This window comes from Peromyscus californicus, unplaced genomic scaffold (genome assembly GCF_007827085.1).
Source record: "Peromyscus californicus insignis strain IS unplaced genomic scaffold, ASM782708v3 Scaffold_15__1_contigs__length_86483966, whole genome shotgun sequence".
Classification (NCBI taxonomy): Eukaryota; Metazoa; Chordata; class Mammalia; order Rodentia; family Cricetidae; genus Peromyscus; species Peromyscus californicus.
Window position 1 is genome coordinate 61,345,862 of NW_026294447.1, and position 14,879 is coordinate 61,360,740.

Genomic DNA, 14,879 nt, shown 5'->3' on the forward strand with positions numbered 1-14,879 from the left:
TGTGTGTTAGATGCAGTTCTAGTGATGATGGATATTTGGCTTGTTCCTCTTTTGAATTTGTGAGCATCTGCGTAGGTCAGAGGCTAGTCAGTTCCCTCAGGTACCTTTGCTACTTTATTTGTGTGTGTGTGTGTGTGTGTGTGTGTTCATGTGTTCATGTGCATGCTGTGGTACATGTGTGGAGGTCAGAGTACAACTCGCAGGGGGAGTCAGTTCTTGTTCTACCTTGTAGGTTCCAGGGATCAAACTCGGGTTGTCAGGCTTGGCAGCAAGCCGCTTTCCCAGCTGAGCATCTCACTTGCCCTATTTTCATATTTGTTTATTTTTTTAAGACAGTTTCTTATTGGCTGGAGCTTGCCAAATAGGTTAGGCTAGCTGACTGGCTGTAAACTCAGGGATTCACCGGACTCTGTCTTTTTAGATTTGCTTTTAGAGCGTATGCTACCATGCTCAGCTGTTTTATGTGGATTCTGGGTTTCAAATTCAGGACCTCATGCTTGTATGGAAGTGCTTTACCAATGGAGCTTTATTTTCTGCACCCCGCCCCACCAGCTCCTTAAATTTTATCCCTTTAGGAAAGAAAGAAACCTGCTGAGACTTTGGTTTTGAGCATGTTGATTTTATGCTTCCTTTAAGCATCCAAGAGGATGTGTCAGATAGACAACTGTTAATTGCATTTGGACTGTGGAAAGTAGCTTGGGGTTGGGGTAGGACAGGCTGGGTGTGATTCCAGCTCTGCTAGTTACCTTGAGCTTGGCAAGGCACTGAACTTGTCTGTGCTGTTCACTCCTTTGTCAAGTGAGAATTACATCTCAGATGTACAAGGTTTGGATTAAATGAGAAGTTATGCACAGTACTCAGCATGTAGAATTATTTTAGCATTGCTAAACAGATTGGTCTGGCTAGTAATGACAACTTTTAAAGTCTGTTGTGTAAAGTACTGTACAGCTGTTTTTCTGTGGATGAACTTATTTTCTCTATTCTCTAGCTAAAAATTTTAGCTATTGTGCCCATATAATTTTTAATAAAATGTACCTGAAGCACCCCAGGAGTCCTAAGTACTTAATACACGCGCACACACATGCACACATGCGTGCACAGATTTAACCTTAATTCCGTCACCAAATTTAGGCATTGTAAACAGCATGAGGTATAAAACCCTGGATCTGTTAACTATGACTAGAAATCAGATTGTCGGCAGTTCCCAGGGGCTGCTATGAGGTTCTGTTGGATATGAGTCAGGACTCAGAGAGGGCATGAAGTTTTCTTTGTTTCCTTCCTTTTGGATCTGGCCAGAACCTAAGTACCTCTCCCCCTACTTGGGGCTTCTTGGCGCCCCTTTGTCGTGCAGCTGCTGGCCTGCCTCATGACTGACCTCCATCCTCTCTCCAAACTCCTACCTGTGACGTAGTGAACTTTTCTCAAAAACAGGGAAAGCACTGCTATGCTTTTAAATGGAAGATTGTTTTCACGATCATGGCCCCTTTCTCTTGTTTCTGTGGAGGGCGACTTGATGTAATGGATGTTGACTTCATTTCAGTATCGCATTATAAGGAGAAGTTCACATTAATCATTTATTCTACACATGGACTCTCTTAGAATAAAAGTCAAGGTTCATTAAGTTTCACAAAAAATATGTCAGACTTCATATTAAATTTCCCTAGTTCTGTGACATGTTTGAGGTATAAGAAAATATTTAAACATTTAGGCGACATTTTAGTTAAAAGCATACTAACCAACTAAAATATTGACTATTTAGAGTCGTTAAAAAGCAATGCTGCTAAAATAGGTTGGCAACCCAGGAATTTTAACTTCTGATCATGTAACAAGGTCAGAAACCTGGGGTCACATGACTGTTTGTTCTGGTTGATGCTCACAGCTCTGGCTCTAAGGTGACCATGGTGCTCCTTAACTCGATGGGTAATAGTATGGCAGGTTCCATACTCTGTGTGAGCATGATGGAAACCTGTTCTTGGCATTTCTGTCTACGTAACTTGAAATTGTGGGTATTTCATCTTTGTCTGGCCTCTCAGAGCTTTCACCTGGGAGCACAGGGGCCGGGGAACAGGTGATGTCAGAGTCCCCCAGGCCAGCGTGCTGACCCCCTCTGTCAGGACTGCTGAGGGAGTCTTTCAGAACTTGCTTGAAGATGTAGACTATTTCCCAGGGAAGTACATCATTTTCTGCCAAAAGTTCTCGAAATCTGAGGGGGATGCAGGGATGAATATTTAGAAATTTATCTTGTATTCCACCTCCCAAATGCAGTTTACATAATATAACTGTGTACTAGGCACTTACTTTGAGTAATCAGAAAAGCTTTGTAATTAAAGCTTCCAGTAAAGAAATTTTGATTGTAATTAAATTTTTACCAGTAAGCTGTCCAGAGGTACATAGGGTTTTTGCAGATAGGTATTTGGTACATAGGATTAAAGAGTTGGTGAAATGGGGCAGTTTCTAGCCTGAAGGAGGAGCAGCTCACACCACAAGACAAGAACATAGTGTGTGTGTTACCTGCTGAGGATGGTTCCGGTTTGACAGGGCTGCACTTGAGAGCACAGAACTTCCAGTTGTCTTTGTTCAGTAGCTGGGATGGTTGCATGAGGGTTCTGGTAGTTCCTCAGCCAGTTGTAATCCACGCCTGTTCTTTTCACTCTCTGTTCATTTTCGATCTCTTGTATTAATCTCTCACGCTCCTTCAGATGCCATTTTAACTCCCGAAGCAGAGTCTTGGTCACCCCGTCGGAGCCGGCACGCTGGGTTTGCTGGTAGGAATCCGTTTTGGGCCATTTCATCCAGCTGAAAAGTGGCATTTTTAGGCTGTGGAGATATTATGTTTACTTGCATAAAATTTTAATGGTTTTTAATGCGTGAATTTTTTTAATTTAATATTTCCAGAAAAATTCATGAATCTTTCACTGCTAGACATGCAGGTCAAAATAAGATTAGAACAGGGATTAAAGCTGTTCAATTTCTAACTAGGTCAGTGCTAAAACCCAAGGTTTGAAAATACTTAGATATAACTAAGCAGAAATTAAATAAAACCAAAGATAATAATGCAAACTGAACAGTTTCTGAAAATAACACTTGCTATTAGAAGCTCTTAGGAGGCTTTAGACTATCAATGTCTTAAAAAGTGCTGTCTACAAACACACGTCTGACTTACTCTTTGTGCAGAAAGCGTAAAGCTTACCTGATGAGTAGTCGATGTACTGTGGGAATGTTGCCAGAGAATTTGCTTTAACTGGAGTTGAAACTGCTTCACTCAGGCAGGTCTCATTCTCTTGGAGGTGTCCTCCGGTGAAGGAACGTGTCTCCTTATTTACCTACTGGAACTGTTTGAAACAAAGAACTTTCTATGTTAGGAATGAAGTTCTGTTGTCTTCATTTAGAGAGAATGTTTACTAATTCACCTTGTAACTAAGCTAAAAGAAATGTGTGTGTGTGTGTGTGTGTGTATATATATATATATATATTTATATATATATTTACATTCATATATATATCTTTCATCTTCACAAATTAGATAATTGTCTACCTTTTGAATGTAGCTTTTTTTGTTTGCAAAAGATGCCGGCAGCTATGGATGCTGGTCCCAAATGCATGCTGCAGAGTCTCTGGAAACGGAATGAAGAGCAGGCGTGTGAGGCACTACAGATGCTCTCCCAGCTGAGGTGAAGATTGTCGCATGATGTGCTGCTTTGCTGTGCATAGCCGTGGGTCACAGTTCCATGCTGTATTTTTATGCCTGTAGAGCTCTAAAAATAACCACACTGCTTTTATTCTTCAGCTTAACTTTCAGGCCATTTGGAAGCCAGGTCACTGTCCCTTCCAATGAAAGCAGGAAAAATAGATCCGACTTGACTATATGCAAGATACATACTGTGTGAAGCTTATTGTAACTGAGTGAAGTGGCCAGAGCATGCTGACATCAGTTGTGTGGGATGCTGAGCAAATGTTACATTCTACATTCATTTATTGCTTATAAAATAGCAAATCTGTGTGTTGATGTTGAAATGCTAGAAGACACTAAAGCACCTGGGTAGATAAATGTAGTGTATAATTGATAATCTCTGTGTTCATGGTAGTAAGCCTGGACTGAGTCTACCAGGTTGATCTCAGTCCGCGGGGGAGGCTTTGCCCTGGAGGAGATGGGAATGGGGGGTGGGCTGGGGGGAAGGTGAGGAGGGCGGGAGGGGGGAGAACAAGGGAATCCGTGGCTGATGTAGAACTGAATTGTATTGCAAAATAAAAAAAAAAAGACAGTGATGTGTTATCAGTGAAAGCAGAGATCTGAAAACACAAAGTTTAAAATAGAATTATACAGGGTAGGATGTGGCTTAGTGGGTAGAGTGCTTGGCTGGCATGTGTGAGCCCTGAGTTCCATCCCTAGCACCACATAAAATCAGGTGGTAGGATTACATGCCAGTAATCTCAGCTGGGGATATGGAGGAGGGAGGATCAGATCTTGAAGGCTACCCATGGCTGTATAGAGTTCAAGTCTCAGTTGCAGATGAAACATTGGCAGCCACTGCTTAGGTGAACACAGGTGTGCTGTGGGCTTTGTTGCACGTTTTTCTGTTTAGGTTCTTGTCTTGTGAAACAGTGGCTGAGTATGAAAGATCTTTGCTTCTTAGCTTTCTGTTAAGTGCTGACATTGTAGCTTTTCCTTTGATAATCTTTATTTCTTCTGTTGCTTTTCTTCCCAATGAACCAAGAATAATAGACATTGTTCACATCAGACCTGTGTGCCGTGTGTGATCAAGAGTGACATGTGTGGTCATGCTACAGTTCCTGTTATGTCTGGAAAAGGCCAGATGTCAGGATTCATTATCTTCAGTGAGCAGGCTTTCACATTCCATTGCCTGCACTGGCAGGAGAGGGAAAGGAGTGAAGTTTATGTGACAGATGTCCTTCCAAATTAAAAACTAACTGTACCAAATCATGCAACTTTTGCATTTGGAACTTTGTCATTATTTAAAAATTTCCTTCCTCTGAAGTGGTAGCAAAACTACAGCATATATTGGAAAGGAGAACAGCCTGATTCCCACTCGAGTCCTCTTCAGTCTGCGTCACTGCCCTGCCCAGCTTTCCCTGCTGACCCACTCAGTGCCCAGCACACCTGTCCTACACTGCAGTCTCCCTCTGCCCCTCAGTTTGGTTTGGTTTTTTGAGACAGGGTCTCACTATGTAGCCCTGGCTGTCCTGGAACTCACTGTGTAGACCAGGCTGGTGTCATTAGATGAGGGGATCAGGGAAGGACTTTCTAGTTGGGATAATTTTTTTTTTTCCAAGACAGGGTTTCTCTGTGTAGCTTTGGTGCCTGTCCTGGATCTTGCTCTGTAGACTATGCTAGCCTCGAACTCACAGAGATCCGCCTGGCTCTGCCTCCTGAGTGCTGGGATTAAAGGTGTGTGCCACCACCACCCAGCGTTGGGATAATTTAAAAATTTTATTTTGTTTGTTAACATTTATTTTTACTTTGTGTGCATTGGTGTCTCTTCTGCCTGTGTCAGGGTGTCGGATCCTGTGGAACTAGAGCTACAGACAGTTGTAAGCTGCCATGTGGGTGCTGGGAATTGAACCTGGGTCCTCTGGGAGAGCAGCCAGTGCTCTTAACCACCAAGCCATGTCTCTGCCCCGGGGGATAATTCTTTTGAATAGGGAATTTTTTGTTGATTCCTGAAGCAGGGTCTCATAGTAAAGCCTAGGCTGGCCTCAGACCCACTCTCCTTCTGCCTCAGCTCCTTAAGTGGGTTGCTGGCATAAGCCGCAGCACCCGCTCTTTGAGCAGAGACTGAAATGACCCGAGAGCACTCCTTGGGGGCCAGCTCTCTTCTCTCCGTGGCTTCCTGGGCATCTCTCCAGACATTGCTCATGTCTGACTTTCACAGAACTTGACTTAACCTCCTCAGGTCACCTTAAGTACTCTTTCCTTTGAACTTACTTGTACAAAACGTATTTCTAGTATTTAGTTTGTGCTATTTATATTATTTTAAGTTTAATTTTTCTCCTTTCTCATGAAATTGTTAAGATTGAAGCTGAGACCAAATACCACTCTCTGTACTATTTTTCCTACTACCATGTAGTTAGAGAACATATTTGTAGGCAAAATAAGGCAATTTCCTTTTAAAAATTATTTTTTTCTGTTTATCAGGGTAAAAACAGATTAGCATGAGAGTTTATCAACTATGTTGTAAGTTCATAAATGGGTCACTTCTAATGCATCAGAACCTTATTAAGCTATTTTGTATGGAAGACATGAAACAATTGGGCCATTTTCTGTTTAATGGTTGTCGTGTTTGTTTTTTCATTTTTATTTTATGTGGATGGACATTTACCTGCTTGTGTCTGTGCACATATGTGCAGTGCCTGCAGAGGTTAGAAGAGGGTGTCAGATCTCCTGGAACTGGAGTTATAGATGGTTGTGAGCCGCCACGTGGGTGCCGGGAGGGAGTCAAACTCTGGTCCTCTGGAAGCGCTGCCAGTGCTGCTAACTGCTGAGCTCTCTCTCCAGCTCCAGTTACCTTGTTTTTTCCTAGTCTGCATCTGATTAAATGGCTTACAGTCTTCAGTGACTTGAAATGGTGCCGTATTGTTCGCAGTTTGTATATCTGTACCAACTCTAATTTGCACGACAAAGTCTAGAGGGATGGAATCAGGGAACCTTGAGTGGCTGGCCAAGGAGCGAGGGATACCTTTGTCAGCATTACTGGTGAGGCCACTGGACATGTTTTTAACAGCATCAGGTTGCAATTACAGAAAGATTTGTTTTTCCTTGTGGGAAAGTTAATGTTCTTCTATTTTAATTCTTTTGCTGTGAAGCTAAAAAACAAATTGCATGAGGGCAGTCTGTGGTGGTGACTGCTCCATCCTGGATGTCCAGAAGATGCCAGGTGTGATATTGGACCTCTGTTGTTTGTGAGTGAATTGGTGAGCAGAGTATCAGTAACAGAAGAATGCTGGTAGCTTTCAAGCAAAAGTAGACAAATGCAGCTCCCATTCCATTAGTGTTTTCCAGAGAAGTGAGCAATGAATGGGATGATGACTATGAAGCTATCTTCCCTGTGATTATGGGGCCAGGAAGTCCCATGACATACTGCATTACATTAGGGAACCAGGTGTAATATAATTCACAGTTTGAAAGCTTGAGAACCTGAGGTGGTGGAGATGATGGGGTGAATGCTTGAGCCCAAATAATATAGAACCTGGTGCCTCAACTATCTGAAGTCAGGAAAAATGGTGTCCCGGGTCAGCAAATGAGAGAGACCCTCTATCTCCTTTGTCACTCTTAATTTGGGTAGGCTTTCAGTGGGACGGTGCCTTTCTGCCCACACTCAGAAGTGTGGGACTTCTTTACTCAGTCTGTTAGCTCAAATACTGTCTTCTGAAAACACCCTTGTGCAAGAGACAGCTGGAGATGTGTGTCCTCTTTGGCCATCTTATATCATGATGGCTTGGGAAAATTTTATTGTGGCATGAGTGTGTACAACTCAAAATTTGCCCTTTAGTCACACGGTTCATTGGCACGAGTTACATTCACAATGTTTTGTCCCCATGGACTCTGTTGCTCAGACTTTTTTTTTGTCATCTTTAATAGAAAGTCTGTAACCATTAAGCAATGACTCATTTCCTTCTTGCCCCAATCTCAGAGAATGTCTACCCTTTCTGTTTCAGTGAAATTGTCTGTCTAGATATTTCACATAAATGGAATCATGTAAGATTTATCCTATTGTGTTTGGCTTATTTCAATTAGGATAATGTTTTCAAACTTCATCATGTTGTAGTATATATCAGTACTTCATTCCTTTTTAGGGCTAAATAATATTTCACTATTTGTAAGACATTGCACACTCATCTTTTGATCGTCACTTGGGTTATTTTAATTTGCTGAGAGTTTTGACATGAAAATGGAGTTTCTGGGGGATTTCAGAACTAGAGGATTGCTCACTCAGAAGAAAGTTGTGTGACCTACCATTTCTATTAAAGGATATGCTCTAAGTTTCTCACACCAGCCTTTTGAGAAACTTAGATATTGGAGGGAAAGATCTGGATAAGGCAGTGTATTCTGGGATTTCTCAATCACCAACAGCCTCTCCACTATTAACTGCTAGATGAGAAGTTCTAAGAGAATCCAGCTGCTGTGTCCAGTCCCCAGTGCAGTGTTCCCCTGAAGAGAAGGAATAGACCCCTCTGCCTGTAGAGATGATCGTCTCCCAACCTAGCTGCTCTGCAAAGGGGATCGTTGTGTTGCAAGGACAGCTTGATCTGAGGAACAGGAGGGCCGCCGCCTGCACAGCTGAGGCTTTCTGCATGCCTTAAAGTCTCCCTGGTTCTCTGAGATAAACTGACTGAAGCATTTGACTTTGGGGTTTAGGTGATGGGTAAGCATGATGTCATAGTACGGCTTTATTTGATAGAAATGACACATATTGGCCAATTTCTCTGTCCAGGGAATCCCAGCTTCACATAATAAGCTTCTGGGGTGATGTGTGCATCTTGGGTGTCCTTCCCAGAGTTCTGGACTAAACACCAGCATACTGTTGTACTGTTAGGGCCTCTGCACCGAAGCCCACAGCCTTGCCCACAGATTTCTCTGGAGACAACTGCTCAGTGTCAGCAACAGAGATCCCATCCCTTGGTCCATCCCCATAGGCAGTGCTGAGGGCAGTGACCATCAGAGCTTTTACTGGCTTCCATGAGATGAGAGCGTTTTCAAAGTAAGCCTCCAGTAGATGAGGTTCATGGGAGTACTAGAGGACCAGAAATACTCCTCCAACTTACCCCTTCCTGTTGAAGTCCTTGCCTCCACTCAGCTGTTGAGCATTCTCCAGGTGCTTGGTGACATCTGCCACCGGCTTTCCCTGACACACTTCCTTGTCTTTGTTGAGATGGTCCTGGAAGTTGCTTGCCACAAAAGTTCCAAAGGCCCCCTGTAAAGCATCTTCCTAGGATGTGGTATCATTCAGGCCACCTCAGTACCAAGGTCCTGAGCACTTGGGCCAGTCACAAGCCTGGTCATTGTTCTCAGTGCTAAATGTTTGTTCTTCAGAACGATCCTGGTCCCAGAGCCACCTTGAGCCCCAGCTGTGCATAGACTTATGATACTCCCTTCCTAGGTTCCCCGGAAAATGTGTGCCAGTTCCTTTGCTCAAAATCTTTCAATGACTTCTCTCTTTCAGAAAAAAAAATCCTTGCTATTACTCCATACCCCTACTCTGATTTTGATTTTTTTTTTTTGAGGCAGGGTTTAACCATGTAGCCCTGGCTGGCCTATGTAGCCCAGGCTGGCCTTGAATTTGCCCAGATGGAGATATTTTACAATTAATTATGAATATTATGAAAAGTTACCCTTTTATCCTGGAATTCTTATTTTACTTTATTTTTGGATTTCAAAAAATACTTTTATTATTATATACATGTGTGTGGGTATGTGCACATGAATGCTCATGCCTGAGGAGGACGGAGGCTTCAGATACACCTGAGTTGGAGTTACAGGCCGTTGTGAGCTGCCCAGTGTGGATGCTGGCAACTGTACTGGGTTCATCGTCTGTGAGAACTGTATGTACTCTTAACTACTGAACCATCTCTTCAGCCTTGGGATTTTCTTTTGAGACAGTGTCTTACTGTTGTTCGGGTGGGTATAGAGCTCACTATGTGGCTCAGGCTGGCTTGAACTTGTAGCAGTTCTCCCGCCTTAGCTTCCTGAGTGCTGAGTTTATAGAATTCCCTAGACTCTTTGCTCTGTATCCCTAGATACAGCATATGCTTTGTTTACTGGAAGGCATTTTCACGAGAGCAAGGACTTAGCTAGGCTTGCTGTGCTGGCTCCACCATCTAAGACAATGCATTCCATGTGGCAGGTGCTTCATAAATGTTTATGCTTGTTTTTGTTTTTTAGATTTATTTATATTTTATGTATATGAGTGCTGTATCTGCAAGCCGGAAGAGGACACCAGAGCTCATTACAGATGGTTGTGAGCTACCATGTGGGTGCTGGGAATTGAACTCAAGACCTCTGGAAGAGTAACCAGTGCTCTTAACCACTGAGCCATCTCTCCAGCCCCTCATAAATGTTTATGCATTGAATGGGTTCTTCCATGCATGCTCGAACATGTGACTTTGTTTACATGTGCAGGTGCATGGTTCTGGGGAAGATGGTGAGGCTGTAGGGGAAATGTGCTTTAGGTCTCAGTGCATCTACAGACTGTCGTCCTGTGTCGGGTCGGCATGGACAGTCAGATCACACACCACCTCCTCCTCCGCATTCTCAGATGACTTGCTCTTTTTGTCAGCTTAGTTGACAAAAACAGTCTATTCTTGTTGCTTTTTTATTTAAATTTATATGTGTGTGGGTGTTTTGTTGCTATGTATGTCTGGGCACCACTTTCATGCCTTGTGCCTGTGGACGCCATAGGGCCATCAGATCCTGTGGACCTGGAATTGCAGATGGCTGTGAGCCGCCATGGGTGGGTGCTGGGAACTGAACCCAGCTCCTTTGGAAGAACAGCCAGGTCTCTTATCTGCTGTGCCATCTCTCCAGCACCACACTTCTCATGATTTTCGTGCCTCTATTTGTAACTGAATTTGAATATTAGAATTATTTATTGACTATTTACATTTTCCCCATGACTTCCATAAAATAATTGTTCAGGAACTCCCTCTGGCACAGAAGTTTGGTGACTTTTTTTTTTTTTTTGGCAATACAATTCAGTTCTACATATCAGCCACGGATTCCTTTGTTCTCCCCCCCTCCCGCCCCCCTCACCTTCCCCCCAGCCCCCCCCCATTCCCATCTCCTCCAGGGCAAAGCCTTCCCCACAGACTGAGATCAACCTGGTAGACTCAGTCCAGGTAGGTCCAGTCCCCTCCTCCCAGGCCGAGCCAAGTGATCCTGCATAGGCCCCAGGTTTCAAACAGCCGACTCATGCAATGAGCACAGGACCCGGTCCCACTGCCTGGATGCCTCCCAAACAGATCAGGCCAATCAACTGTCTCACCCACTCAGAGTGCCTGATCCAGTTGGGGGCTCCTCAGCCATTGGTTCATAGTTCATGTGTTTCCATTCGTTTGGCTATTTGTCCCTGTGCTTTATCCAACCTTGGTCTCAACAATTCTCGCTCATATAAACCCTCCTCATTCTCGCTAATTGGACTCCCAGAGATCCACCCAGACCTTTTTTTTTTTTTAAACTGTTCTTTGCAGGTCACTCAGCCAGAGGAGCTCAGAAATGGAATACATTAACAAATACAGACAGCTTGAAGCACAAGAACTTGACATGTATGGCCAGGATCAACCAACCAGTGGGCCAGGTCAGCAAGTATTCTTAAATATCTTATATATGATGCATGGATTGTTCAGCATTAAAACATCATCTTCCTAAAAGTTTAAGAAATACGGTATTTTGGTCAAAGTAAAAAAAAAAAAAAAAAAAACCCGAAAAACTTATACAGCTTCTTATAAGTTTGGGGGGGGATGAGTATATAATAGATTATAAAGTGTTAATTATTTTCTATCTTAAATGTAGAATCCAAATAACCTGTTCTTTGGAAGATTAAACAATGGTCCCTTACCTGACTATTAATTAAGAATATTTAAAATATTTCTTTAGCAGGGTCTGGTGGTGCTCACCTTTAATCTCAGCACTTGCAAGACTGAGGCAGGAGGATCTCTTTTGACTTTGAAGGCAGCCTGGTCTACAAATTGAGTTCCAGGTCATCTAGGGTTACACAGTGAGACTCCCACCTCTAAAAGTAAACCAAAATAACTTGGGAAGGGCTTGGGAGATAGTTCAGATGGTAAAGTGTCTGCTGTGGAAGTGTGGAGGCCTGAGTTTGGATCTCAAGCACCCACATAAAAGCGTCAAGTGGTGGTGTGCACTTGTGATCCCACTGCCGGGAGAGCAGGGGTGGGCAGGTCCCTGCAGCCCGCTGCCCAGCAGGTGGATGAGCTCTACTTTCCATGAGAGGCTCTGTCTCAAAAGCTAAGGTGGGGTGACGACGGAGACACCTGGCAAGGATCTCTGGCCTCCATATGCATGTGAACACCTGAACATGTGCACTCGTGGTCACGTGTGAGCGCACACACAAGAGCAGATGGTTGCAAATATAACACACACACACACACACACACACACACACACACACACACACACACACACACACACAAAGACTGGAGTTTTTAATAGTAAACATTAAAACAAAATTCTGAAGAGTAGGAAGTATGAAATAAAAAGGCTATTTTTGTTTGTTTTTGTTTTTGTGACAAGGTCTAACTATGTAACCCTGGCTGGCCTGAAATTCACTGTGCAGGTCAGACTGGCCTCAGATTCACAGGTCCACCTGCCACTGCCTCCTGAGTGAGTGTAGACTACTGTGTGCTGGTGCACGCCTGCTAAAAGACGGTTCTTCAACTCCCGTGGCAGGCGCACTGGGGAGAGCATGGGCTAAGTTGCTCCAGCTGCTCTAGTTATTAGTGCTGTGCCCTGTTCGTGTACCTTGTACCCACCTAGCCAAGAAGCTCTGTCTCCTGCTCCTGTCCTCATTACCCGTGTTCGTACTGAAAGATATAACTGAGTTAGGGGAACAGTTCCCTCTTCATTTTTAGCCTTTGTAATAATTAGGACGTCTATGCCCAGTAGTACTGTATTAATCCCTAATACAGATTGGTATGTTCTATTACTTCTGGAAAATTTGGAGACATTACTTACACCCACCCGTTCTTTCATTTGGTTTTGGGTTTTAACTTTTTGTTTTGGTCACTGTGATGTGTATTTTATTTCTTATTCACCCCGAGGCAGAAATGGCCTTTAGTGCTTTGCTTTTTCCTGTGTCCTGCTTCAGTGGCGGCGTCGCTGCTGGGTCGGCGCCCTTCAGAGCCTTCTGGACACGCTGCGTTGCTTGTGCCGCTGGCTGGATGCTGCTCTGGTTGTGTTTCTGTTGCTGTGACGATAACCCTTAGAAAATGCAGCGGGGTAGGAAAGGGCTTCAGTCCTTGCCTGCGGGTGTAATGGTAGATTAACTCTCCCAGGAAGAACTGGCTCCATGCACTCAGACTGAGGAGGAGAAGCTCTGCTGAGTCCTCAGCTGCAGCCTCTAGCTATTGTTCAAGGAGTTTATGGCAAAGCTGAAAATCTTGTACAGCTTCCGTGTATTTTCGTCCACTACATTGCAGTTTGACATCGATTTCATTACAGGTGTCCTGGAGGTCCCCACGGCATGGCACGTTGAGCAGCTAAGCAAGTGATACAGAAGCAGAAACTGTGGGGTTTGGTTCTCTCTCAAGCAATTAAATGGCTTCATCAGTGCAGAGAACTAGTTACAGTGCTCTTTGAAACCGACCCGAGCTGCCCCTCTGAGCAGCTCTCAGTTAAAGTGATGAGGGGAAGGGGCTTAACGAGCAGCCATTCTGATGAACAAATTCCAGAAAATACGTCGTCAGTAAACCGTCATTCTAATTAGGTTAGAGTACAACTCCACTTTATAGAACTCTTACGGTTCTTAGGAATGCTGCTTAGTATGCCAGCTGTTTTAAAGTTAGCTTTGAGGCAGTGCCCTTCAGCACTTTTTTCTAAGCAAGCTCACTGGTAATCTAATCTATATACTTCTCTGTAATAATACTTACCTATAATCCTAGTGTTAAAGTTTATTATTTTCCTTTTATTCTTCAAGGGAAACCAAGGTGGGAACTCCAGAGCTAGTTCTATCACATCCAGTGTGGAGAGCAGTGAACAAGGAATGCACCCAGCTGCCTGCCTGTTCCTGCTTCTGCTCAGCTAGCTTGCTTCATTTGGGCAGTTCAGAGCTGCCCACATGGGTCTTCCCACCTCAGTCAACAATCAAGACAGCCCTCCACAGACATGCCCATAGCCAGCCTCATCTAATAGTCCGCCAGTTGAGACTCCCTCCTCAGGCTATTCTGGGTTGTGCCCAGTTGAAATTTAGAACTTCCTGTCACAAATGTGATCATTCCTGTGTTCATCAGAGGGGTTGTGATGCCATGGAAACCTCACAAGTCAGGTCTGTTAACATTTTCTCTTGCTTGAGAGGAGAGGATGGTGGGGCTCACAGCCTTCATGAAGTCCTCACAGCACTGTAGCTTGGTGATGCCCTTCCTACCTTGGGAAAGCAGGTGCTTCTTTGTGGCTCCACATGAAGTCACCTGACACTTGGCTTCTGAACAAGGTGTAATGAAGCAAAATTGAGTGGGGTGGAGAATCCATAGGAGGGACTCCTAACGTGGCTGTTTGCTTCCTGGAGCTTGATGTGTGCCTTCTTGCTGTGGTGGTGGATGCATGGCCTCTGCTGAGTGATACAACTTGTAGCTGAGACTGAGCTGCAAAGTCAGGGTGGGATGTCTGCAAGGGAAATCATGGTGTGGCTGTCTTCTGAGTGGTATGAGATGGCATGCCTCCTCTCACAGTGACCATTGGGTGGCCCTTGCTCTGGAGGATAAGGCGTGCAATCGAGGCTGAGGTCCCTATTTAGAGGAATTTGCTTATGTAAGGGAGGAATTCCAATGGGAATGTGACACTCGGGAAGTATCTTTCATAATGGCCTCCCTCTGATTTGGCAAGTGAATTGGATAAAATAGGAAGGAGTCGACCGCAGGTATTCATCTAATGGAGTGGCCAAACTTACGGCTTCTGGGATGAAGGTGAAGAGAAATGGGAGTCTCCGTTAGTGTTTAGAAAATAGTTTGGGGTGGTATTTCAAGAATGAAGGAGAGGGAGCAGTGTGGATCTGCGGAGAATATCTAGGAGGAACTCCTTTGGCCTAGGTGAGACCCTGTGTGCAAATGCCTACACAATAACACAGCTATTCTAGTTCATCATCTGTTTACAGTGAAATCATGAAATCCCACTGATCCTTGTGTTTCTAGTT

The 14,879-nt window shown here is 44.0% G+C and overlaps 2 protein-coding genes across 2 annotated transcripts in view; one reads left to right on the forward strand and one right to left on the reverse strand.

The window, feature by feature from the left end:
• Positions 1–638: 638 nt before the first annotated feature.
• On the reverse strand, positions 639–3,849 carry Rd3l (RD3 like). The gene is made up of 4 exons (XM_052739113.1): positions 3,536–3,849; positions 3,191–3,332; positions 2,512–2,817; positions 639–2,203 (listed from the first exon to the last, which is right to left on the reverse strand). Exons 3-4 carry the CDS (start codon positions 2,808–2,810, stop codon positions 1,909–1,911), a joined length of 594 nt encoding a protein of 197 aa, XP_052595073.1. The 5' UTR covers positions 2,811–2,817; positions 3,191–3,332; positions 3,536–3,849; the 3' UTR covers positions 639–1,908.
• Positions 3,568–14,879, forward strand: part of Tdrd9 (tudor domain containing 9) — an 89,796-nt gene continuing 78,484 nt past the window's right edge. The window contains exons 1-2 of the mRNA XM_052738131.1: positions 3,568–3,671; positions 11,203–11,309. Coding sequence (XP_052594091.1) covers positions 3,568–3,671; positions 11,203–11,309 — 211 coding nt within the window. The remainder of the gene's footprint in view (positions 3,672–11,202; positions 11,310–14,879) is intronic.